The sequence below is a fragment of the Sorex araneus genome, chromosome 2 (genome assembly GCF_027595985.1).
Source record: "Sorex araneus isolate mSorAra2 chromosome 2, mSorAra2.pri, whole genome shotgun sequence".
In the NCBI taxonomy this organism is placed as follows: Eukaryota; Metazoa; Chordata; class Mammalia; order Eulipotyphla; family Soricidae; genus Sorex; species Sorex araneus.
Genome location: NC_073303.1, coordinates 8689356 through 8716007, shown reverse-complemented (window position 1 = coordinate 8716007; position 26652 = coordinate 8689356). Strand labels below are relative to the sequence as shown.

The 26652-nt window shown below is 40.8% G+C and overlaps 1 protein-coding gene across 1 annotated transcript; it reads left to right on the top strand.

Annotated features, from left to right (window-relative positions):
• Positions 1–2128: 2128 nt before the first annotated feature.
• Positions 2129–25620, top strand: LOC105943510 (E3 ubiquitin-protein ligase TRIM38-like). The gene is given in 7 exon segments (XM_055124274.1): positions 2129–2507; positions 2510–2538; positions 7418–7513; positions 9616–9846; positions 14688–14710; positions 14813–14925; positions 25094–25620. Coding segments are annotated over 7 exon segments (1398 nt in total).
• Positions 25621–26652: the final 1032 nt, after the last annotated feature.

The window sequence follows — 26652 nt, the reverse complement described above, 5'->3', positions numbered from 1 at the left end:
GGTATTATTCCTACCTTGTCCCTCTCCTTAGAACAAACTCAGGGCAAAACATCAGCAACTCCTCACACTTCCTCCCTGACAGGACAGGGCTCCACCCCACAGTAGTTTCACTTTGGAGCTTAGTTCAGTCAGAGTGACTTCCTTTACTGAGGACTCAGGTAGTGTCAGCCACCTGGAGACTGTCAGGAATAAGGACTACATGCTGTGTGAATAAGGTAGTGAAATACCAGATCATTGTCTATGGGAGTGTAAGAAGCATGCACGTGGGTGTGCGGTGGGGTGTGTGTGTGTGTGTGTGTGTGTGTGTGTGTGAGAGAGAGAGAGAGAGAGAGAGAGAGAGAGAGAGAGAGAGATCAGTATTTGTGTGGGAATTGTATGACTTTGTGAAGTGTAGATGAGTTAGTAGGGTCTGTGAGTTATTGGAGGGGAGGTGTGAGTGTGTGTGTGAAAGTTGTGTAGTTGTGTGTGTATTTCTGCATGTCTCAGTGTTGGAAGATCTACAAAGTTAGAGTTTTCTGAATTTTGCTTTCTTAGTCTCCCCTCTGTCTGTTTTCTCTCTCACCAGAATCCAAGCCATATCTCAGCAGTTCCAGTGTCTGAGTTGAGGAAGGCCAAGGAAGGGCAGTCTGAGGGGCTCAGAACACACTCAAAGGGGAACAAATGATGCAGGAAGACATTCTCTATGCCTCTAAAGAAATACTTCTCATAAGTAGAAGGAAATGCCTTGGCAGTAACTTTAGTTCCAAGGCAGCATGAATTGTTGGGATAGCTCGTCAGTCTCGGTCACAGAAGCATTTGTTTTCTACCTCATGCTGCCTTTCCTCCCTCCCCACAAACACTTGGCAGTGAGAATAGGGAAAAGAGCTCCCCAAAGCTGTAATGATGTGGATGAAGGGAAAATTTCCATGTTCCTTGTTGTTCCCGGTGGTCCCCATCTCAGGTTCTCACTGATGGACTCAAGGGGATGAAATGGCAGGATCCATAGAGGCCCACTCTCCCAATCTGTTGTCTCTGCCCCACATCCAGGTTTCTGGTAAGTTTGTGGGGTCTAGTACCTCTGACCTTCTGGGAGACCAGGTTGGCCTGGAGAAGCAACGGTCATTTCTCTTGGTCTCCAGGAGACCCTTCTCCTGCCACCTCTTTCAATTCTCTGTCCAGAGGTCAGAAAGGCTGACAGCAACGGCACACAGCTTCTCCAGGTTGCCTGTTTACCTTATTTTCATCCTGGAGGAAGGTCTATTGAGTCTGGGTGTTTTTACCTTCATCCTATTCTTTGAGAGTGGAGTATGGTAGCAGGAACCAGGAATTAGTGATCCAGTGAAGACGTGATTTTTTTTTTCTCAAAAAATCCTTCATAGAGCACAATTCCAGCACGAGTTACAAAGAAATCAACCCAGTACTGAGGAAGTAACTATTCACAAACTAGGAGTGTCTCCCTCCCTTAGTGAGTTTCTCTCCTTTGCTTCAGCTTTTGTGAGGAAGCCAGTCCTTCTCTCACTCTGAGTCTCAGGTGCGAAATATTTCTAGAATGAAAAGGAATATTTTCTTTGCTTTATAATTTCACCACAGACTCAAGTAAATAATGAACTTAAATGCAATTATGCAGATATAATGAATGCACTAAACATTAAATTTTATGTAATTTTAATTATACTAAATGGGCTGGAGCGATAGCACAACGGATAGGGCATTTGCCTTGCACGCGGCCGATCTGGGTTCGATTCCTCCACCCCTCTCAGAAAGCCCAGCAAGCTACCAAGACTATCCCTCCTGCATGGCAGAGCCTGGCAAGCTCCCTGTGGCATATTCAATATGCCAAAAACAGTAACAACAAGTCTCACATGGAGATGTTACTAGTGCCCACTCAAGCGAATCGATAAGCACTGGGATGACAGTGATACAGTGATAATTATACTCAGTTTAAGGGACCATGCATGATTGTGAGCACCATCTTTCACAACACAGTGACACGAAATTAGTCTTCTCAATCCTAATCCATACCTCTGACAGATTTCAGGTTCAGAGGAAGCACAGAAACTCAAGTGAGGTGCATTTTTGACACACTGGAAAATTCTGATTGCTTCATCTCTGCCTATTGATCCAATATTGCAGCATTTCTGGAAAAGCCATGGCCTCAGCTGCAGTTGCCAAGAAGTTGAGGGAGGAAGCTACCTGCCCCATCTGCCTGGAGCTCATGACTGAGCCCGTGATTATCGACTGTGAGCACAGCTACTGCCGTGTGTGCATAGTGGGCTTTATTGAGAACCGAAGCTCTGAAACATCATGTCCAGGGATATCTGATTGTCCCCTGTGTCAGAAACCTTTCAAACATGATAGCATCCGACCCAACAAGCACCTGGCAAATATTATTGAAACCATCAAGGAGACAGAGCAGGAAAGGTTGTGTGAGAAACATGGAGAGCAGCTCCACCTGTTCTGTGTAGATGATGGTCAGCTCATCTGCTGGCGCTGTGAGCGGTCACCACAGCACAAGGGACATGTCACTGCTCTGTTGAAGATGCATGCCAAGATTACAGGGTGAGTGTGGGGGCCAGAAAGCCTAACAACCTTGTTTCGTGTTGCTCTGAAACCTCTTTTACTTATTTATTTGAAAGAAATTATTTTCCTTGTACTTGCTTCAGGTGTGCTCTTTCACCTGTTGCAAAGGTGAGTTGTCACGGCATCCTCACTAAAAAAATGCTGAATCCATCTGCCTCCATCCATTGATCAACTCACCCTCATAGCTCCTCAAGGCTTCTCGCTTGGTCAGAACTCATGTGCTGGTGCTTTGAGTTTATGAGTGCGATCCCCTGGAACTTGTATTTTTTTCTGAATTATTTTGTCTATAATTATACCTCCACTCCATCCAACTAGTCAAAAATGAGAGTATTTTATCTTTTCAGCTTTTCATCTTTATAACTGAGTAGGATTTTATTGTGTGAATATAGTATATCTTCCTTATGAACCATTGGATTACTTGGTACTTGTGATTTTTGTTTTTATCCTTGGTATTTCAAATAACAATGTAATGAATAGTTGTTGCTTTATCCTTTGAGGTTGGGCTTTGTATTCGTTGGCCAGATACACTGAATTAATTCTAGATCATATTGTTAGCATGGACCTTAGTTGGCCATGTGAGCATTTTCAGACCCTTCATAATGAATTTCATAGAACTGAACCAGTTTTTATTCAGACAAAAAAATGTATGACTGCTCATGTTCCACAGAAAATCACCAAAATTGATTCCTGGTATATGTGATATAAACGGTTCTTATATCACTGAGTGATTTCTCATTACAGTTCTGATTTTCATTTTTCAGTCACATGATAAATGATAATGAGCATTTTTCTATGCCTGCTGACAGTCTATATGTTTTCTTGAGAGCAATCTGCATTTTGGGACCAGAGAGCTAGTACAGGAAGAAATGCATATGCCTCTCTAACTTTGGTTCAAATACCAGACAACTTCTATGGTCCCCCAAATACCACCAGAAGTGATTCCTGAGCACAGAGCCAATTGAAAGCCTTAAACACTTATGAGTACCCTCTGCAAAAAGAGAGAGAGAAATAGAAAGAGAAACAGAATGAGAGGGAGAAAGAGAGAGAAATATGTATTCACTTCTTGGCTTGTTTTGTTATTTTTGGAAATGGAATTTAGGGGTTTTTATGATATTTTACAAAGCTAGAGGATTAACTTCTCATTAGATATGTGAGATATAAATTGTTTCCCTCTATACATATGATGACTTTTTGTGTCACTGATATTTTCTCTTCCTTTCAAAACTTCCTTTTTATTTCCATATATTTCCATGTAACGTTTCCTTATTTATATTTGTTTCCCTGGTTATTGAATTAACTCTTCAAAGTTTTTGCTGGAGCCATGTTACATCTTTTTTCATGCACTTTCCTCTTTGTATTTCATGGCTTTTAGTCTGATGTCTAAGTTTTTAGTACATCTTCCAGCTAATTTTTGTGTATGGTGTGAGGAACAGTCATTTCACGATTTTGTAAATGGCAACTCAGTTTCCCCAGCATTGTCTATAGCCATACCACTCTGGTGCCTGATCTCTTCAGTTTCCCCAGTACTATTTGTTGAAGAGACTTTCCTTTCTACATTACATATGCCTGTATTATACTTTATCACAAGTTGCCAGATTTTTATGGCCTCATTTCTGGTTTTTGGTTTTATACAATTTTTTTGCAATCGTGTGTGTGTGTGTGTGTGTGTGTGTGTGTGTGTGTACGGCCTGTCCTTCAGGATCTTTTGTGATTTATACAAATTTTCAGTTGTTATTTTGTATCTTTGAAAAATGCGATTGGAATTTTAATTGAGATTGCAAAGAAACTTTCAATTACTTTGAGCAAGATGTGCAGTTAATCGTTATTTTTTCTACAGATATATAGAAACACCTTTACATTTTTTGTGTGTTTATCTTCTTTTATTTCTTAAATCAATGTATTAATAGATCTTTGGCAGATCTTTAAACTCCTTTGTTGTGTTTGCTCCTTGTTTTTATCTTTTTGAAATATTTGATTTGGGGGCAATAGCTGGTGATGTTCAGGGGATGCTCCTGGTTCTGCATTCAGATTTCTCCTGGCAGTTCTCAGGGGAATTTATGGGATGCCAGAGATTAAAATCAGGTAAGCCCCCAACCAGGTGTAATTCCTCCAACCCCTAAAGAGTTATTTTAAAACTTCTCTCAAAACTGGTTTTAAGGTTGTAAATTCCCTGAGCCTGTCCATGAAGCTCTGGATGGTCCTTTCTAATCGGGATAATAATCTATCTGGGAAGTTTTCATTTCATTGAGTTTCTGTACTGTATACCTCCATCCTCTTCTGTTTCTTTGTCTCATTTGAAAACTCTGCTGTGCATCTTATGGACTTTTCTATGTAGGAAGTTCCTGTTTTGATATCGCTTATTTTAATATTTTGTCTCTATCTTTGGATTCTATCCTTTTGTGCATAATTGTCTTGTAGTTTTCCTATTTAGAGTCTATTTTTGCTGAGAACCTTCACGCCTTGGGATCTCAGTGCCTATATTCTTCAATTCCGGGAAATTCCTATAGATAATTTGTTTAACTATCTTTTTCTTCATGGAATTTGCTTTCCCATTCTTCAAGGATACTGATCATTCTTCTATTTTTCCTCTTGAACTCATCCTGGTATGGTTCATTTCTTTTCTACTATTTTCAACCTAGCAGTTTCCTCCTTCTCATCTCAGAGCTTCTTTATCTTTTACTAGCTGCAGTTATTCTGCTGCTTAAAGCTTCTATGGAGTATGTATATTTAATTTATCTTGCTCTTTGTTTCTGCCATTTCTTCTGATTGCAGTAGTCTTCTCATTTCAAGTCTTTCTTGTGCTTTGTTGATTATGTTTGCCATCATTTCTTTGAGCTCATTAAACATCTTCTTCATGTGTCACTAAAGTCACTGTCTGAGGATTACCTGAGATGGCTGGTGTTGCTTGTACCCGCAGTGATATTGTTTTCTCTCAGTGAACTTGGTGAGTGTAGAGGCTACTGGACTCTAGGCAGAAGGGAAGGTTCTTCCTTCCTTTCCATAGTAAGTCCAAGGTTATAAGCAAGAGACTGGTCTCACCTGGAATAGTGGCAATGTCAGTAGAAGTCCAGGAGCGGTCTCTAGTAATTTTTCTATCTTGTTTAACTGAGCACTATTTTCATCAAAGTATGTCAACCCTTATCATCTGATTTCTTTATTTCTACTGAAGAAAAATGCTGTGTAATTATCTTTTGGTTTCTATATATGTTTTCTTCACTTTCATATTTTTAACAGTCCTCGAAATCCAAAATCAGACTGACAAGTCATTATATCTAATGACAGTGTACTCTATTGAATTGGTTTTGCCTAGGTATTGTTAAGGATGTTTAGGTTAATGTATAATAATGTTGGTCTATAGTATTATCGTTATGTTTCATCCTCGTCTCCTTTTGTTATTAGGTATTGTTTCACTCAGAAATTGTGCATTGCTCATTATTTCTGTGTCTATATTAATAGAGGGTATAGGATATCATTGAACCTTTTCTAGATCTCACAGGTGGAAGTTTGGGTCATGGAATTTTCCTTGGAAAGGAATTTTTACTTTCATTTTCGATCTGCACCTGAAATGTTCACAGGTTCCTTCTTGCTCTGTTCTTAAGCCTCACTCCTGACTGTACTCATGCACTGTATGCAGATCCGGGATCAAACCAGGTTTCAGTTGCTTACAAAGGAAATGGCCACATCTGGCCTTTCAAACTCATTTGAAATCCCGTCTACTTTAAAAAAGGAAAGGATATAGTAAAACCCCTGGAAAACTACCCTCAGTAAGGGACCAAACAGAGAGCACCCCTCAGCCCAATTACATTCAAGTTAGTACTATGTACCGGGATCATTCCAGAACATTCAGGGTAGAGGATCACCCTCATTAGAAAATAGTGAAGGGACTGGAGCCAAAATACAGCCTTTAGGGCATTTGCCTTGCATGACACAAACTGCGCTTTGATGCCCAGAATTCCACATGGTTCTTAATGCTGACAGGAGTTATTCCTGAGTGAAGAACCAGGAGTAACCTCAGAGCATCACCAGTTGTGGCCCCAAGAGCCAAAACAACAAACAACTGACATCTGCCTGATATTCTTCAATGGTGGAAAAGTCCTGAAAGTGTGGAGAAGAGATAAAAACTCCTGTATTCAAGACTGATGACAAGGGCACAAATAAGAAAGGTTCCCCAGGCCATGGTGTGAGTGGAGGGAACGATAGGTGAAGAAACAAGAGTAGGATTTAGACCTTCAACATTGATCACAATTGAGAGTATTACTAATACCTCAAAGGAGTACTGGAAACTGAGTGTTTTTGTTAGTTTATTGGGTACAAATGTTGACATGAGAAGACCACTCTGTCTCAAAATAAAATAGGGCCACCAATTTCTAAAATTCATATCATTCCCACAAGTGTAGAATGAGGACATAGTAAGTAAAGACTTAGAGGGGTGGTTAACTATCTAGAAATGAATGCCTGTGAATGAACTCCAGTGAGAGGATTAGATTAGCATACATGCAAAGTATGTGTGAAGTCTGCCTTGAACTTTGGCGGAATAACAGAGTGGGCACTGTCCTGCTGCTTTATTTCTTAATCCTATATGGAATTGAGGAATGTGTTGTTCCCATTGAACAAGCTTCTGAACCCCATACGAAGAAGAATTTATTTCTGCAACACAGAAATTATGTTAAGCATCTTACTAGTTTTGCAGATTGCCACGGAGATCAACTGTGTTACTGGACTGAATATTCTTTCTCTCATCACGTAAAGGCCCAACAAGTACTAAAAGTTATTCTAATTGTCTGAAAGCCTGTGATTTCTGTTGGATGTTGTGAAGACTTATCCAATTGAATAAACTAAACCCAATTTTTTCTCACAGGAACAGATCCAGAAAGCAGTGGAAAAATTAAAAGTCAGAGAATCCAAATATATGCAGCTGAAGCAAGACACAACCCAGAAAATAAATATTTGGGAGGTGAGTTTAAAGCTTTATGTGGTCAAAGTATATGCCATCACCTTGTCTAGAAGCAGGTATTGCTTTTTGAAAGCACTATGAGGCTTTATTGCTCAATAAATGGTTCAGATTGTTAAAAGTGACGTAGAAGGCACTATTTCCCTTTCCTTTTTTAGTTATATGCATCTGTTATATTTTTACTGCAAGTACTTCAACCTTGTGATAGTAATTATGTAGGATTCCCAATATCTGAGATGGAGAAGTATAAATATTAAAGATGACCTGGAAAGACCCTTAACAAGATTCAAATTCTCAAACTTTGAAAATACCTATCTGTTTTGAAACACCAGCTGCATGATTTTGGTGCATTTTTCACAACATAGTACCTGACACTCAAGTTTTTCAGCCAAAGAGACCAACTTTTTCTGGACATTTAGAGAGAGATTCATTCTGATGAGATGCATTGAGCTCAACTTCATAAGGCTGTTAATCTGGAGGACCAGAACTACCACAAGAACATACAAAAGGCAATTGCAGAATTTGGGTCTCTAGCAAAGTGATTAACCAGAGTCCTATGAATGGAAACAAAATTATATATATATATATATATATATGTATATATATACATATATATAGATATAATGATTAGACTAAAATATTATCACACAGACCAGTAAGCCATTTTTGCCACTCTCCTGGTGTCTTAAACCTCAATATTTATCCTTTATGGGTAAATATCTGATATTATCTCTCAAAAAAAAGCTTTTGCTTTCATTCCTGGCATCTTGAGTGGTAGGAAGATCTTCGCAATTTAAAAGAAAAACTTTCATAAGTACATGAATTGAAACTATGCTTGAATCCCACTGAAAAGTAAATATTAGTATTTTATTAATTTCAGAGACATTGGAACACTTTCTGAAATTAGAAAGGTAAATGGGAAATTAAAGTTCTGGTCCGCACTGCACCAAATAAAACTTGTGTCCTACAGCTTAGATCATTTTGTTATATTCATAATCACACATTAGGGTGGCTAATTGAACCCGGGGTTGGTATTTCTAGTATTTCTGATCAGAATCTGCCAACTGGGACTCTCCCTGGTGAGACTCATAAACTTGCCAGGGTGGTCATCTTTAGTTGTGATTTCTCAATTACAAACTACAATAAGATTCAAGAAGAAACTTCAGAATTTTCTTGAACAGAAAGTTTATCTGAAACACAGGAACACATTTTTATATAAAAATAAAAACTCACCTTTATTTTTATAAGTCACATTTTATTTAGCTTGGCCAAGCTCTATTCTGCATTTTATTTGTACCCCTTATACTACCTTCTTGGTGAAGTGGAAGGAATTTCTCCAGATAGCTGTGTATAATGATGACAACCTCTCCAACCTTTTATTTTATTTTATTTTATTTTTTGCTTTTTGGGTCACACCCGGCGATGCGCAGGGATTGCTCCTGGCTCATGCACTCAGGAGTCACCCCTGGCGGTGCTCAGGGGACCATATGGGATGCTGGGATTCGAACCCGGGTCGGCCGCGTGCAAGGCAAACGCCCTACCTGCTGTGCTATCGCTCCAGCCCCAATCTCTACAACCTTTGAATATCTGCCACTCTAGCATAACTCTGGTCTAGGAAATATGGAGAACTCTTTAAGCTACAACACACTAACTGAGGAACTGTGTGTGTGTGGGGGGGTGTAAACATAACATAAAAGTCATGTTTCTTATACTTTTGAGTGGACAGCTCCATGGCAATTAAATTTGTACATAGGCTTGTGCAGCTATGCCACTATCCACCTGCAAAACTCATTCATCATCCAAGCTGAAACTCTCTTCCTAGTCCTTAAACATTTTTCTCCGATTTTCTGGTATTCGCTGTCTCTATGAACATGACTTAACTCACATAAGTGGAGTTCTATAGTATTGACCCTCTGTTTCTGACTTAACTTGTTTTGTTCACTACCTAAGCTGACTCATCCATGTTGCACATTGCATCAAATATTCCTTCCTTATTTCTATGGAATATATTCCAATTGTATCTGTGTGACTCAAATTGTGTATGGATTTACCCATTTATAAAAATTTGGTCTGTATTCTCTTTCTGAGCACTTTTCACCTCATAGGAGAAAATAAAGCATGAGGAAGAACGAATCCATTCTGAATTTACAAGTCTTCACACACTCCTGCATCAGGAGGAGGAGTTTTATATGTGCCAATTGAAGAAAGAAAAAGAGCAGAAGCTGAAGAGCCTGCAGGACAATGTAGCCCATCTGGACAACAAACTACAGGAACTCAGGAACCTCATCCAGGAACTGGACAAGAAATGTCAGGGCTCAGCACAGAATTTGCTGCAGGTGAGTCTGAGCACTTGGAGGAGACAGAGGAGATGTCTTATTACCATGCTAGTCAGAGCAAAATGGTGAGCGATACAGAGGGTTCACAAGGCCTACTTCCTCAGTCCAAACTCTTTCTCCCTTTAACTCACCTTATTCAGCATGACACTGTGTACTTCTAGCTGAGATGCATGAACTGTTGGATTTCACCTTTTCTTATTGTACATTTACAAAAGTTCTTTATTCACTATGTGTTCTTGGGTATTGGGGATGATTCTGATCTTTGCCATTGTGACTGACACCATAATAAACACAGAAAAGCAGATATACTTTTAAATTAATATAGTACTGCTCTTTGGAATGATCCCCAGAGCTGGAAATTGAGATTTTATGGAAGCTCAGTTCTTCATTATGTGTGTTCCTCCACAAGGGTGACTCTGTATCCTATTTTAACTTCAAGGCCAACAAGCATGGTGTGTGTTAGAAAAGACACCATTGTTTCTCACACTTTCCCCCATTTTATGTTTTTCTTATCTACTGCTTTGAAGTAGGTTTTTTGCCTTTTAAAGGAGTCCTGTTAGTGTTTCCAATAAGTTTGGTTTAATAGTCAAGAAGTTCTTTTCTTTCTTTACAATTTTATTTCATTCCTTCAAGTTTAACTGATGATTTAGTTGAACTGAGTATTCTTATGAGGTGTTCGTTTCATCCAACTTGTTTGCTGTGTCAAGTCATTCTCTGCCAGCATAGATAATTTCATTTCTATGGAAGTTCCTTTTTTTGTTTGTTTCAAGAAATGTTTTTATTTTGAAATTTCAGTCACAGAGAATGTGTAAGGATTCAGCTGGACAGATAATACAGTGAGGAGAGTGCTTGCACGCAGCTGACCTGAGTTTAGTCCCCAGTACCCTATATAGTCCTCCTAGTCCTGCCAGGAATGACTCCTGAGCACAGAGTCAGGAGTCACTCTTGAGAATTGCCAGTAAGGCCCTAAAACAAAATCAAGAAAATTAATTGTATGTACTTTGCATGGCGGTTTCTTTATACATATGTTTTATTTTTATTTTGGTGCTCTCAAAATTCTCTCTTTGTTTTTTTTCATTCCAGTGTCTCCGAGTTCTTTTATCTAGCTTAGTTTACTTTTCCAGGAGATGAAAGTCACCAAGTAAATAGTGAGGACATAAGATGAAGAGTAGAAAAGAGATGAACTAGTGGAGAAAATAGCTCAATAGGTGCCAAATGGGGTATTTATAGGTATTTATATGGACTGCTAAAAAGTTTTTTCCAAGAATGTACCTACGATCTGTATTGAGAGCATATCCTAAGGGTTAAACAGGTCAAAGTGCTTTGAATTCAATAAGTCTATGAAGAAGTGCCTGTAATTATAGTCTCATGACTCAGTTAAGAAAATGGGATTCAGGAGATTTACTGAGTTCACACAGCTTACAAGGTACAAGGGGCTAGGATTCAAGTCATTGATCTGGATTGAAACTGTTCACAGCATTCCTTTAAAATGAATATATTTTCTGTTTCCTAGAGTTGGAGATGAAAGTGTCAGTTATGCTATTTATATCATGTTGCTAATTTTGAATTAAAACATCTCTTTAAAACATCTGTAAGAGTTGTTAAGTGAATGTTAAATAATAAGTTCTGAAAATCTGTTATATAGAGTTATTTTCCTTACACAATGCAAAGTACAGCTTTCTTTTACTTGTTGTCAGTCACTCCCCACCTCTACGATCATTAATCTTAGGAAGATACTTTCCAGCTCTGATATAGGTGGAATAGAGGCGGGATGCATAAGCCTGACCAGATCCTTTGACTCAGTGGCAGTCATGAGTCAGCAGTTTTTGCCATGGAACCACTCAGTATCCCTTTTCGCAGTCAGATAAATGCATCTCTGTCTGTCTCTCCTGTTGTTTTTTCATTCACAATCAGTAGTGTTCAGGGGGCATTATCGCTGCAGTTCTCAGGGTCCTTTGAGAAACATGTGGGGATTGATCCTGACCCTCCCCAATGCAAAGCATAAATCAGCCCTTCAGAATAGCTCTACTACCTGATCAATATTTCTTGCATATTCTCATTTGGATCTCTATCTTTTCCTTTATTGTTTAGGTTACTTTACCTTTTACTATTATTCGAGTTTAAGGTAGAACCACCCCAAGTGCCAAAACATTCCTGACTTCCAAAAAGATTTCCTTGGTCATTGCCCTTGGCTATAGCCAGTTCATCATCATCATCATCATCATCCCATTGATCATCTATTTTCTTGAGTGGTCTCAGTAACATCTCCATTCATCCTAGCCCTGAAATTTTAGCAGCCTCTCTTCACTCGTCTTTCCCAATGGTGACACATTGGAGGATCTATCAGGGTCAGGGGAAAGAGACCCATCATTGTTACTGGTTTTGGCATATGAATACGCCACGAGGAGCTTGCTAGGCTCTCCCATGTGTGCAGGAAACTCTCAGTAGCTTGCCAGGTCTCCAAGAGGGAGAACTAGGCTATAAGATGTCATTTCTGGAAGCTTGGTTTTATTTTCTCTGGATGTTGGCCATGGATGGGATTACATGGCGCTGGGGGCAGTTTCTGGGTGTGGCCGCCTCAATACTGGAAAATGGGGGATCTGTGTGGAATAGGCCCAGTTTTGGTTCAAGCAGGCTTGGAGATATCAGCCCCGGGCCCCGCACACCTGTGTTCCTCTGCCTGTTCCTTCATGTGTGAGGCTCATCTGAACATGTGGAGAGCGGCCTTGAACATGGTTGTGACTGGGTTCCAGAGTGACTGCTGGGGTCTGCTCGGGGAAGGGATGGAAACTCAACCCACCCCCTCCAAGGGGCCCCGGTGAAGACAGCCAGGCACCGGGGCAAGAGACTCTGTGTCGCTTTCTTCCAGGAGCTTGGTTTTATTCTCTCTGGATGTTGGCCTTGATAGGATTACACAGTGCTGGGGGCAGTTTCTGGGTGTGACGGCCTAGCTACTGGAAAATGGGGGATCTGGGCGGAAGAGGCCCAGTCCTGATCCGAGCAGGCTTAGAAAAGACCAAATATTACAAATATGTACAATTTCTTCAATTTTTGTAATTGATGTAATAGCATTAGAGAATTTTTATGAGTTCCCAGACATGCAAAATAGGAACGTTGTATGCCAAAAATGTGGGTAGATGTTTATCCTTAAAAATTAAAAGGTCAGCTGTATGCTCTACTACAAATAAGTGAACAATAAGTTCACTTATTTCAATATACTTTGCACCCTGTCTAATAAGCTATCTTGCTTTATTGGAGATTTTTGCTTTTGTTTTCCTTAATTCACTGAAGCTTACAATTGTTACTTTGAGAAAATTGTCACTGTTTACAATTTTCAACTCAGAGAAAATGAGCAAAATAGCTCCTGCTTGCTTGGGAATTTTCCAGGGTTTTGTTTCCACCCAGAGATTTGGGTGGACTCCCAATCTTTTTAATTTGTGTCGCCATGCTGTGAGATTGAGGAGTGAGGTTCTGGTTTTTTACTTTCTACAACAGCAAGTCTAAGATTAACTTATTTGCACCATTTCCACAGGAAACATGTGGGGTGAAGTTTATGTTGCAACCAGCCTCTGCCAAGACCCTGTTGTCCTCAAAGGCAATGCCTCATGCCCTTCACATTTCTAGGGCCTCACCCTGATACTGTTGCCTCAAGCCTTGAGTTTAGGCATTTGTGCATCTCTGAGCCAGGCTTCCTTATTTCTTGCTTAAAACCTGCTCTGAGTCTGACCGGATCCTCGATGTAGATGTACTGAAGGTACACACATGCATACATGATGGGGGGACAGGAGGGGCGGGAATATGTTCTTAGTTGCTTTATGTAGTCACAGTACACAGGCAGTAGAGCTGTCTACATACTACTCTGCCCAGAATGTCGGTGGTGCCCCATCTGTCTAGGGCCACCGCTGTATGCTCTACTACAAATATTGGCCTGAGACCCTGTCATGTCCAGATGCATTTGTCCTCTCAGCTCTGTGAAGAAATTGATGCATAAACATGTGGGAAATTATTCTGCCCACTGTTTTGTTCCCCCAGGTACTGACTGGTAAGTATTTTCACACTCTTCGATCCTTGGGCCTCATCTCTTGAGTTCATTACTGTTCTGAAGCTCCTCACACGAAAACATGCCCAGAGCCACTTACTGGTTGCTGCTATGCACTTCCACTGTGGATCACACATGCAAACATTTTGTCAAGTCTGTGTTTTATTAAATTTTGCACTTGTCTGATTCACAGGACACCTTTATCCAGCATCTTGTCTCATCTTCTGCCTGGAAGTTTATCTATTTCCATAACAGAATTGAAGGTTATACCATAATTTATGATTATACGACTGTTGCACCATCATGTGGTACCTGCTAACAGCACCTAAGCATTTCAGTCACAGGGACTCCGCATGGACTCAGAACTCAGATATTTTATGATAAGCAGTGTCCAATATGGACTCACTCTAAGGAAATCACATCATTGAAAGCAAGCAGTGCCCTGGTATTCTTCTGATCCCTTTGTCAAATGCCACAGAATTATGTGTTTTCAGACACCAAAGGTCCCCACTGTCTCCTGTAAGGAAGACGGATGACTGAGAGGTTCATAAGAAGCAGTAATGTCCATCTCCATGGGACTCTGGTGGGAAACATTCTATTCAAACTCCATTCAGTAGGGACACAGGGGTTTCTCTCAACAATAACGAATGTATGCTATACCTGAAATTGTGGTTACATTCCCACCCTTGGGGTCCCTTACCTTACATCCCTTGAAGAAGTGTTTATAGAAAACTACCCCACACGCCATTCTCCATGAAGTTCAGATGCTCCTACACTCACCTTTGCTTTTCTTTCTCTACAGGATATAAAAGACACCTTGGGCAGGTGAGTGCCCCGTATCATCAGTGTGGGCAGGGGAGGGGCATGGGCATAGAGACATGGATGGAAGGAGCCACTGAAGGAATCTCTGGTCTCTGCTTATTCTAGGAACTCAGCTATCAATATGGAAAAACTAGAGAATGTTTCTTTGGAGGTGCATACTGTGTGCAATGTTTCCAAGCTTTACTTTAATGTCAGAAAGATGTTAAAGCGCTATCAAGGTATGTTGATTTAAGAATCCCTTGTTAAAATTTTATTGAACTTTCAGTATGATGCAAGAAAAGTAGGTGATTGTTATGGAATGTGCTGCAAGTGATGTAAGGACCTTGACCCAGTAACACATTTTACTAATCCCAAAGCTGAGTTTTCTCTTTCTAAAATTCTCTTTAATCATTGCTTTCTCTGTTTCTCTAATCTCTTATAAAAGCCAAAATTTATGGAAAGAGAAAGATTTTTTTAATTGAGGACTAATCTAAGGACCAGAAAGAAAGCTCACTAGGCTGAGAGCAAGCCTTGTGTTCAGATGCCCAGGTAGTGCCAACACTGAAGGGAAGACAGCCTGGCATCCAGGGGCCTTGCACTGATCAGCTGGCCTGGAGCAACTGGGTCCTCTGCACCTGTTCGGGGGTCCCTCCCTCAAAATTCTGCCTCAACACTGCCTCAACAGCTTGATGTGTTTTCAGATACCAAAGGTCCCCACAGTCTCCACTTTCACGTGTATGATTTTATTGTTATTCAATTTTTTTCCTTAAATTTTATTGAATCACCATGTGGAGGGTTACATAGTTCTCAGGATTATGTCAGTTTTACAATACTCAAACACCCTTCCCTTCACCAGTGCCCCTATTCCATCACCAACCACCCCAGTATACCTCCCGCCCCCTCCCGCCCCCCCCCTCCCCGCCCTTGTAAGTGATAAGTTTCACTTCGTTTACGCTTTATCTTGGTTACATTCTTGGTTACATTCTATGTTTCAACACATAACTCGCTATTGTTGCTGGGGTTTCCCCCAAAAAAGAAAAAGACAGTCCTATTGTCAAGGAATCATTTGATAGTTCTCCACTGCTGAGAATGTAGAGATATTAAGTTCCGCTGTTTGTTACATAACTTTTCTATTTTTTCCCCCTCGTCCCACGCCACCGAGTTCACGCCTGTTTAGTATTCACCACGCTGCCTGACAAAGGGAAAAAAAACTGGAAAAGATGGTTATTTCCCGTCATCAGCCGGTGTGGGGCTCTGGCTTAGTTGATAGTCTGGTAGAAAGTCTGCAGTTTCTGGAACCAAAAGTAGTGTGCTGGTATCGGCCCCGACTCGAGATTCCACCAGCGTCCCGCTGTTCCATGTACATAATACTTTATTCCCTTGTATCCCATTCCCATGCCAACAGGTCCGTGTCAACTTAATGGACATAATACTATGGTTAATGCCACGCCGCGTTTCTTCCCGAAAAAGAAGGATATTTCTTCTCAGCTGGCGTGGGTGTATGGCTTAGTTCAATCTAGAGAGATGGCTACCACTTTGGTTGCCTTCAATATTTCAACAAAAAACTTACTATTCTTGTTAGGGTTTCCCACCAAAGTCCGACCCGTTAAGAGGGAACCATTTCATATTGCTGATGATTAGATGATATTAGGTCGCGCTGCCACGGCAGTGGCCACGCGGTTTTGGGTTTCTGTATAAAGTCTAGGGAAAATTCTGCCTGAAATTCTATTGCTACAATCTTTTGCCCTTTTATGGTGTTCATAAGATGGGAAAACCTAGAGAAATACCGGGCCCCCACACAGGGGGCCTGGCGGAAACGCTCAGTTCACATACTGCAAGTTGTTCAGTGGGCTGCTGGTGTCCAAAGCAGCTCCCTTGTCCTCCTCGGTCATGCTGGAGCGGCGGGCGTGGCGAAGTGGGCTGTTATTCAATTTTAAAGATGTTCATGTTATGATTGAAAACTCTTCTCTTTCTGAATATATAAAAATTTAAATTTATCTCTCAATGATTTGTCTTTAATCTCATAGGATTGGGGTCAAAGAAAGCAGTGTGTATGGTACAACTTATTCAATTTTTTAAACAAATATGTGTATTCACTTGGGTTTTTCAAAAATAAATTATGAAGTGACATCTGACTGTCCCTTTGGCTTCTCCCTACTTTATGTTGAATAATCACTCCTGGTAGTGTTCAGTGAACCATATTTGGTACAGGGGATCAAACTCTAGACAGCACACTTTGGGGCAAGCATCTTACTCACTATTGTATCTCTCAGGTACTATTTAAGATTTTTAACTTTCTTCATATTGACGCTTTGGACTTTTCCCAAGTTTTGGTAATATAAAAAAAAACCTGAAACTCAACTCATTTGTGAGTCAAACTCATGATAAGAACTGCTTGGAGAGAATATAATTAAGGGGTTATTTATACCAGCACCCAATGGGTAGGCAACCATCATTGGCCTGGGCCTCAAGTGGCAGGTAGAGGGCGCTGTGAGGGTGGCAGAGTGTGACAGGGGAGAGGAATGCAGACCCTCCAGTGAGCATGGGAGGGCCATGTGTACTTCACACTGCTACTCAGTTGCTTTGTGTCCCAGGGCCTTCTGCCTTCTCCTCTGCTTCCTGTTAGTTGAAATAAGGAAAGAGAGAGAGACAGAGACAGAGACAGAGAGAGACAGAGACAGAGAGACAGAAGAGGGCTCTGGTGATTAGAGGTCAGTCTTTCAGGGAGAGAGCCAGATGGGAAAAGTAGGGAAAGACACCAACAGGGATTTGAAGGAACACTGAGAACATCCAGCACAGGAAGTATTTTTTCTCTTCTTGGGTCACACCTGGTGATGCACAGGGGTTACTCCTGGCTTTGCACTTAGGAATTACTCCTGGCGGTGCTCAGGGGACCATATAGGATGCTGGGGATTGAACCCGGGACGGCCTCCTGCAAGGCAAACGCCCTGTGTCCTCTGTGCTATCGCTCCAGCCCCAGCACAGGAAGTATTTATGCAGAGGGGGATTGAAGTTATCTGGAAATCAGTCCAACTTCTTGTATTACTTAACTTGGTAACCCAGTGACTGGTTGACTCTGTCTGAGTGGTTACTAAATGGTTAACATTCTACGGGCCTGAGCAATAGTACAGGGAGTAGGGCATTGACCTAGCAAAGAGTTTCATCCCTGGTGTCACAGATAGTCCCCTTAGCACCACCAGGAGTAATTCCTGAGTGCAGAGCCAGGAGAAACCCCTGAGCATTGCTGATGTGGTCCCCCAGAAACAAGAAACAAAACATTTTAGTGATACATTTAATTTTGAAAATTTTATTACACATTCAGGATCCCACTTATGTTTATCATCTGTTTTTCTGTTTTATTCAACTCTGATCAGATAGTTCTCATGAATATTGACCCTAGTTCTTTTACATTTTACTAATTTCCATAGAGTGGTATTACCTAATATAAGAAATTAGAGCTCATATTAAAATCCAAGCAACTATCATGTATTTGCGACCTAATAAAATTCTAGGTCTTTAATCGTATTCTATGATATTAGTTCTCTTTTTTACCTTTATGATACAGATTTTGAATTTGTTAGTTAGAGAAGAAATAGCTTTTTTTCTGCCTCAATATTCCATGATTTCTCATAAAGGAAAATGAACTTTGGAAATGACAGAAACCATTAAGTTCCAGTTAGTTCTAGAAGATAGAAATGTTATAACTTAGAGATAAGGATGATGATCATATTATTACTAGAAATTCTCAGATACTTCCCATTAATTAGACATCTAAATAAATATTATTCCTTAGATCATTCAGTCTTTCCCAATAGTCTCTGCAACATACATAGAGGTTGCTATTTTAGAGACTCAAAATGACTCATGGATAAAAAATATAGAACTTAGGTTTTCAATGTAGGTTAGCTTTATCTCTAAAAAGACTATAACTTCCCGTCCAGCCCTGCACTCCCCAAAGACTACTGCCCTACTGCCAGCACTGGCCCAGGGTGGGAGAGGGGGGCATCTGCCTTTACCTCTGCCTCCAACGCATGAGCAACCACCACTGCTCTTCTCAAAGGTTTGTGGACTGGGGCATTAACACCTGGACTGGTTGGGGGTGTGGCCTCCAGTGAAGGGGGTATGGTCTCATCAAAGTGGGCGTGGCCTTCTGAGTGGCCACAGTTACTTTCCATTCCCAGCACTCTTGACTCACATCCCAACCTTTATTATCTAATTCTGTGGAAAACGTTCTGGCTACCTCAAACACAATCCGACAATAATCTACTGGCCTACTCCAATTCCTCCAAAAGACCAGTGTATACAAGATGTTGTACAAAGCCCAATATGAAAGAACATCTCCTCCAATGCTTCACTAGATGCTTATCATAAGTCACAGAATAATGTCCAAGAGGAAAGACGTACTCTAGATGAGGAGAAGGTTGACCACCATCAACCAAGCTTATTCAGAATTCTTTCCTACAATAAGAGAGAACGGTGCCAGTGAACCTGAAGGTTTTACCTCTATATATCCACAACAACATGAAGAAACATCGCAAATCTCCACGACGAGTAGAGGACGAAGAAAAGAGTCCTGAATCTTCCACAGGGGGTACCCACAAATATGATCTCTCTGAGAAAGAATTTCAAGATGAAATGCTGAGGATGTTCAAGGAACTCAAAGAATCAATGGAACAGACATACATAAAATTAAAGGAAGAAAGGAAAGAAATGGGGAAATGGGTAGCTGAGAAAATACAGGAAGAAATGAGAGGAGAAATAAGAAAGCTACAAAAAGAAATGTCACAAGTGAAGGATTCAACTGATAAAATGAAAAACTCAGTAGGTGCCCTCAACAGTAGAATGTCTACAGCCGAAGACAGAATCAGCAAACTCGAAGATGAGAAGGATAAATCATACAGGCAACAACAAACAACGGGAAAAGAGCTCAAAATAGCTCTAAGGTGAATCAGAGATCTAGGAGATGACTCCAAGAAGAACAACATTAGAATCATCGAAGTACCAGAAGGACAGGGAGGCAACCCTGATGAAAAAATCACAGTTAAAGAAATCTTTGCTGGAAAGTTCCCAGAGTTAGAGAATGCAAGCATCCAGATCCAATGAGCCAGAAGGATGCCAGCTAAAAGTAACCCTAATAAAAACTTCTAAGGCATATCATAGTCAGAATGATGAATGCCACAGATAGAGACACAATACTGCAAGCAGCAAAGTCAAAGAATGGAATCACATACAAAGGAGCACCCCTTAGATTTACAGCAGACCTATTAGAGGAAAACCTCCAAGCCCGAAGACAATGGTGGGATATAGTGAAAAAAACTCAATGAAATAAATGACTCACCAAGAATACTTTATCCAGCCAAACTCTCACTCAAACTTGATGAAACGATACACCATTTAACAGATAAACAACAGCTCAGGAACTTCATAGACTCAAAACCAAACTTAAAAGAAGGATTAAAAGAGCTCCTGTAGACAAGAAGGAAAACACCAATAAGCACAACAAATCCTTATAGAAAGATGGCACAAAACCCCATGACAATAATTTCTCTCAATGTCAATGGTCTAAAGGCACCTATCAAGAAACACAGAGTGACAAAATGGATCCAGAAACAGAAACCAACATTCTGCTGCCTGCAAAAAAACACATCTGAACAATCAGAACAAACACAGACTCAAAGGTAAAGATGGAAAACAATCTTGCAAGCAAACAACTCCCTCAAAACAGCGGGGGTGGCCATACTAGTATCCAACAACATAGATTTCAGGTTGGAAAAGATCAGGAAAGACAGAGAAGGCCATTTTCTTATTTATCAAGGGTTAAGTACAAAGAAATCACACCAATAAATGTATGTGCACCTAATGAGGGACCAGCTAAAGACTTAAAACGACTGCTAACAGATTTTAAGGAGATTGCCAGCAATGTAATAGTAGTCGGAGATTTCAACACCGCCTTGTCACCTCTGGATAGATCAACAAGAACAAAACTCAGCAAGGAAACACTGGCTCTGAAGGAAGTAATAGAAGAGAGAGGGCTAACAGATCTGTACAGGACCTTACACCCCAAAAAGAAAGAATACACATTCTTTTCCAGAGCACACGGAACATTTTCTAAAATAGAACACATGCTGGGTCACAAAGCATACCTCAATAGAATCAGGAAGATAGAAATTGTACCAACTATTTTTTCAGACCACGATGCACTGAAGATAGAAGCTAATCACACACAGACGCAGAGAAGCAAATCAAACACCTGGAAATTAAATAACTCAATGTTGAATAATGAGTGGGTCAGGAATGAAGTCAAGGAAGAAATCTAAAGATACCTGGAAACAAATGAGAATGAAGACATGAGCTACCAAAACCTATGGGACTCAGCTAAAGCTGTGTTAAGAGGAAAATTTATATCTTTGCAAGCATTCCCCGGGAAGGAAGAAAGGGCCTACATAGATAGCTTGACTTCACAGTTCAAGATCTTAGAAAAGGACCATAAAAAGGAACCAAAACCAGACCAAAAGAAAGAAATAATAAAACTTAGACAGAAATTAATGACATGGAAACCCAGAAAACAATCTGAAAGTTCAATGAAACCAAGAGCTGGTTCTTTGAGAAAATAAACAAGATTGATAAACCACTAGCAAGACTCACAAAGAAAGAGAAAGAACCCTAAAAAACCAAATTAGAAATGAAAAAGGGGACATCAAAACAGAAACAAATGAAATTCAAAAGATCATCAGAGACTACTTTGAGAGTCTGCATGCCATGAAACAAGAGAACCTAGAAGAAATGGATAAATTCCTGGATTCCTATCATCTCTCAAGACAGAACCAAGAAGATGTGGAATGCCTGAATAGACCCATCAATATCAAGGAAATTGAAACTGTAATCAAAAGTCTCCCCCAAAACAAAAGCCCGGGCCCAGATGGATTCAGTAGTGAATTCTTCCAAACACTTAAAGAGGACCTGTTGCCAGTTCTTCTCAAGCTTTTCCAGAAAATTGAAGAAACATGAACTCTCCCAAACAGTGGGCACATATCTCCCTAATACCAAAAGCAAACAAAGACACGACTAACAAGAAAAACTATAGGCCAATATCCCTGATGAACACAAACGTGGAGATCCTCAACAAAATATTAGTAAATAGAATCCAACAACCCATCCGAAAGATCATACACCATGACCAAGTGTATGGGAATGCAAGGATGGTTGAACATTTGGAAATCAATTAACATAATCCATCATATCAACAAAAGCAAAGATAAAAACCATATGATCATTTCAATAGATGTAGAGAAAGCATTTGACAAGATCCAACACCCATTTACGATGAAAACTCTCACCAACATGGGTTCTGGAGGAACTTTCCTCAAGATAGTCAGAGCTATCTATCACAAACCTATGGCAAGCATTATCCTCAATGGAGAAAAACTTAGGGCCTTCCCTCTAAGATCAGGAACAAGACAAGGATGTCCCCTCTCACGACTTCTGTTTAATAGTACTGGAAGTACTTGCAATAGCAATTAGGCAAGATAAAGACATTAAGGGCATACAGATAGGGAAGGAAGAAATCAAGCTCTCACTATTCGCAGACGATATGATACTATACCTAGAGAAACCTAAAACCTCTACCAGGAAACTCTTAGAAACAATAGACTTGTACAGTAAAGTCACGGGTTATAAAATCAATACCCCAAAATCCATGGCCTTCCTATACGCAAATAATGAGACAGAGGAAAATGACATTAAAAAAATTCCATTCACAATCGTGCCCCAGAAAATCAAGTACCTTGGAATCAGCCAAACTAAGGAGGTCAATGATCTCTACAAAGAAAACTACAAAACTCTAATCAATGAAATAAAAGAGGACACGAGGAAATGGAAACATATTCCCTGCTCATGGATAGGAAGAATGAACATTGTCAAAATGGCAATACTCCCCAAAGCATTGTACAAATTCAATGCAATCCCTATAAGGATACCCTTGACATTCTTCAAAGAAATGGAGCAATCACTCCTGAAATTCATATGGAACAATAAGCCCCCACGAATAGCTTAATCAATCTTAGGAAAAAGAAAATGGGAGGAATCATCCTCCCCAATTTCAAACTCTACTACAAAGCGGTAGTAATTAAAACTGCATGGTACTGGAACAAACGCAAAGCCACAGACCAATGGAATAGGGCGGAATATCCCTACACACAACCCCAAATGTATGAACATCTAATCTTTGATAAGGGAGCAAGAAATGTGAAGTGGAGCAAAGAAAGTCTCTTTAACAAATGGTGCTGGCATAACTAGACAACCACATGCAAAAAAATGGGTTTAGGGGCTGGAGAGATAGCACAGCGGGTAGGGCGTTTGCCTTGCATGCAGCCGACCCGGGTTCAAATCCCAGCATCCCATATGGTCCCCTGAGCACGGCCAGGGGTGGTTCCTGAGTGCAGAGCCAGGAGTAACCCCTGTGCATCGCCAGGTGTGACCCAAAAAGCAAAAAAAAAAAAAAAATGGGTTTAGACCTCGATCTAACACCATGAACAAAAATCAGAAAAAAATGGATTAAATACTTCTACATCAGACCAGAATCCATAAGATACATTGAAAACAAGGTTGGCAAAACCCTCCAAGACATTGAAGCTAATGGTATATACAAAGATGACATGCCACTGACCAACCAAGTGGAAACAGAGATAAACAAATGGGACTATATTAAACTAAGAAGCTTCTGCACCACAAAAGATACAGTGACCAAAATAGAAAGACAATGTACAGAATGGGAAAGAATATTCACCCAAGACCCATCAGATAAGGGGTTGATATCAAGGACATACAAGGCATTGGTTGGAATCTGCAAGAAGAAAACATCCAACCTTATCAAAAAATGGGGCAATGAAATGAACAGAAACTTTCTCAAGGAAGAAATACGAATGGCAAAAAGGCATATGAAAAAATGCTCTTCATCACTAATCATCAGTGAGATGCAGATCAAAACAACTATGAGATACTACCTCACACCACAGAGACTGGCACACATCTAAAAGAACAAAAGCAACCGCTGTTGGTGTGGATGTGGGGAGAAAGGGGCCCTCCTACACTGCTGGTGGGAATGCCGACTGGTTCAGTCCTTTTGGAAAATAGTATGGACTTTTCTCAAAAAATTAGAAATTGAGCTCCCATTTGATCCAGCAATACCACTGCTGGGAATATATCCCGGAGAGCCAAAAAGGTATAGTCAAAATGACATCTGCACTTGTATGTTCATCACAGCACTGTTTACAATAGTCAGAATCTGGAAAAATCCCAAGTGCCTGAGAATAGATGACTGGTTAAAGAAATTTTGGTACATCTATACAATGGAATACTATGCTGGTATTACAAAATATGAAGTCATGACTTTTGCATATAAGTAGATCAACATGGAAAGTATCATGCTAAGTGAAATGAGTCAAAAAGAGAGAAACAGACATAAAAAGATTGCACTCACCTGTGGAATATAAAGTAACATGATGGTAGACTAGCACCCAAGAATAGTAGAGATGAGTACCAAGAGCTTGGCTCCATGGCTTAGAAGCTGGCCTCACTCGCTGGAGGAAAAGGCAGCTCAGATAGAGAAGGCAACACCAGGTAAAGTGTGATTTGAGGACCCGCTGGGGATGGGAGATGCGCGATGAAAGCAGTCTATAGACCAAACACGATGGCCACTCAAGGCCTCTATTGAAAACCACAACACCCAAAAGGAGAGAGAGATCAAAACGGAATGCCCTGCCACAGAAGTGGGTTGGGGCAGAGGGATGGGGTGGGGTAGTGGGAGGGATACTGGGATCATCAGTGGTGGAGAATGGGCACTGGTGGAGGGATGGGTACTTGAGCGTTGTATGACTGAAACACAAGCACGAAAAGTTGTAAGTCTGTAAAAAGTAAATAAATAAATATAGAAAATAAAAAGACTACAAGTATCAAAAAGTATCAAAACATGCCAGGAGTGATCATGACCATGGTGGTGGGTTTGTAGTTAGAACATTGAATGTCTAAAGCTCTGCCCTGTTGTCAATAGGTTGAAAAACTGCAGAATATCCTGTCATATATTCTCTCCCCTCCCTCAAGCCATATGAGTGATCCCTGAGTGCAAAGCCAGGAGTACGCACTGAGCACGCTAGGTGTGGCCCCCAACAAAATATAAGCAAACTAAAGCAAGGTTTTTCAAGCTGGAACTTTTCTACAGTCAGTAGAATGACTGTCTTGCACGCAACCAAATCCCTGGCATCCCATACAGCACACACCAGGAGTAATTTCTGAGCACAGGGACAGTAGCATGCCCCAAGCACTGCCTGGTGTGTACCCTACACCCCACTCCCTGCCTACAAGTTAAAAAAAATGTTAAAGTAAGAGTTTTCTTTCTTTTATTTTTCCCAGTGAATGTGACTCTGGATCCAGATACTGCTCATCGAGAATTAGATCTGTCTGATAATCAGAGAAGAGTGCATAACATTGGAGAACTTATGTGTAGATTTTTACAGAGGCCTCAAACTCCTGGAGGATTTAGTGCCTTACCCTCTGTCCTGGGCCGTGAGCGCTTCACCTCAGGAAGACATTACTTTGAAGTGGATGTGCGAGAAGGAACCACGTGGGGTGTAGGAGTTTGTCTGGACAATGTTCCAAGGGACACACCGAAGCCTAGGTCTGGATTCTGGACTATCAAACTAAGAAAGAAAAGGAGGAGTTTAGCCCTTTCTTCCTATGCCACTCCTCTTCTGCTGAGGAATGAGCTTGAAGTAGTAGGAATTGCGCTAGACTATGACGCGGGGCTTGTGTCCTTCTACAATGCCACTACTGGTTCCCACATCTACACCTTCCCAAAGGCCTCCTTCTCTCAGGCTCTCAGACCTTATTTCCAGGTTCATGAGCGTTCTTCTTTGTTCCTGATTTCCTCAAATGAGTAAGGAGAAAATAAAAGTCTTATTTCAGTTAAACCGACCTGGGAAGTAGTTAGTAAATTTAGGTGGGAACAGAATTTTGAACTAATTTCTTCCTAGCTGTTTCCTCATACCTAAAATATTACTGAAAACATTTGTAATGCACAAAACTGCATTCAAAGAGACACAAGAATGAATCTCAGAACTGAGCAGCTCGCTGCAGAGATGCCTCCAGACTGTGCAGCAGGCCACTTTAGCCGGGCGACTCCAGACGGGAGCAGGTGCTGTCCTGCCACCTGCCCCCTAGGAGTCCTGGTGGCCACCACCATCCAGAACCCAGTGAGAAACTCAGGCTCACAGGAGCAGTAACAGAAAATGCTGGGCCTCGAGGGACAGGGGAGGAGCTGGTCCCTCCCATTCCCGCTCCCCCTGGCCCTATGGGACCCTGAGATGACGCCCATGAGCCGCCCCTGGCTGCTTACTAAGCTCCCTAAGGGCCATGGTCCAGAGACACACTAAATGAACCTCAGAACCAAGCAGTCACTGCAGAGATCTCTCCAGACCCTAGTTATTAAAATTTTAGAATTCCAAGAGTGCACGGTCACGAGACATCTTAACAAGCAATACAAAACAAATTGTCTAGCACCGCCTTTTCGGCAGGTTCAAGTGCTGGTGGGAAAATTCCAAATAATAATAGTGGTACTGGGGTCAAAATATTGAATGTCATCAAAGTAGAGATAGTGTATTTTGGAAATTGTCTGCCACACAGGCAGGGGAAGGGTTTGAATGAGGGGGGGTGAGGGGGGCATTGGTGGTTTTGGTGGTGGAAAATGTGCACTGGTGAAGAGATGGGTATGTGATCATTGTATGACCACAGCTCAAACATGAGAACTTTGTACCTGTTTCTCCTGGTGATTCAATAAAAATAAATAAATAAATAAATAAACTACATTCAAGTAATGTATATTCAGACTGTAACACAAAAGATAATGAGTTTGCACTATTGTGGAATAAAGCGAGATATAGTTACCGCATTGCAGGCTTTGCAGTGTCTTCTCT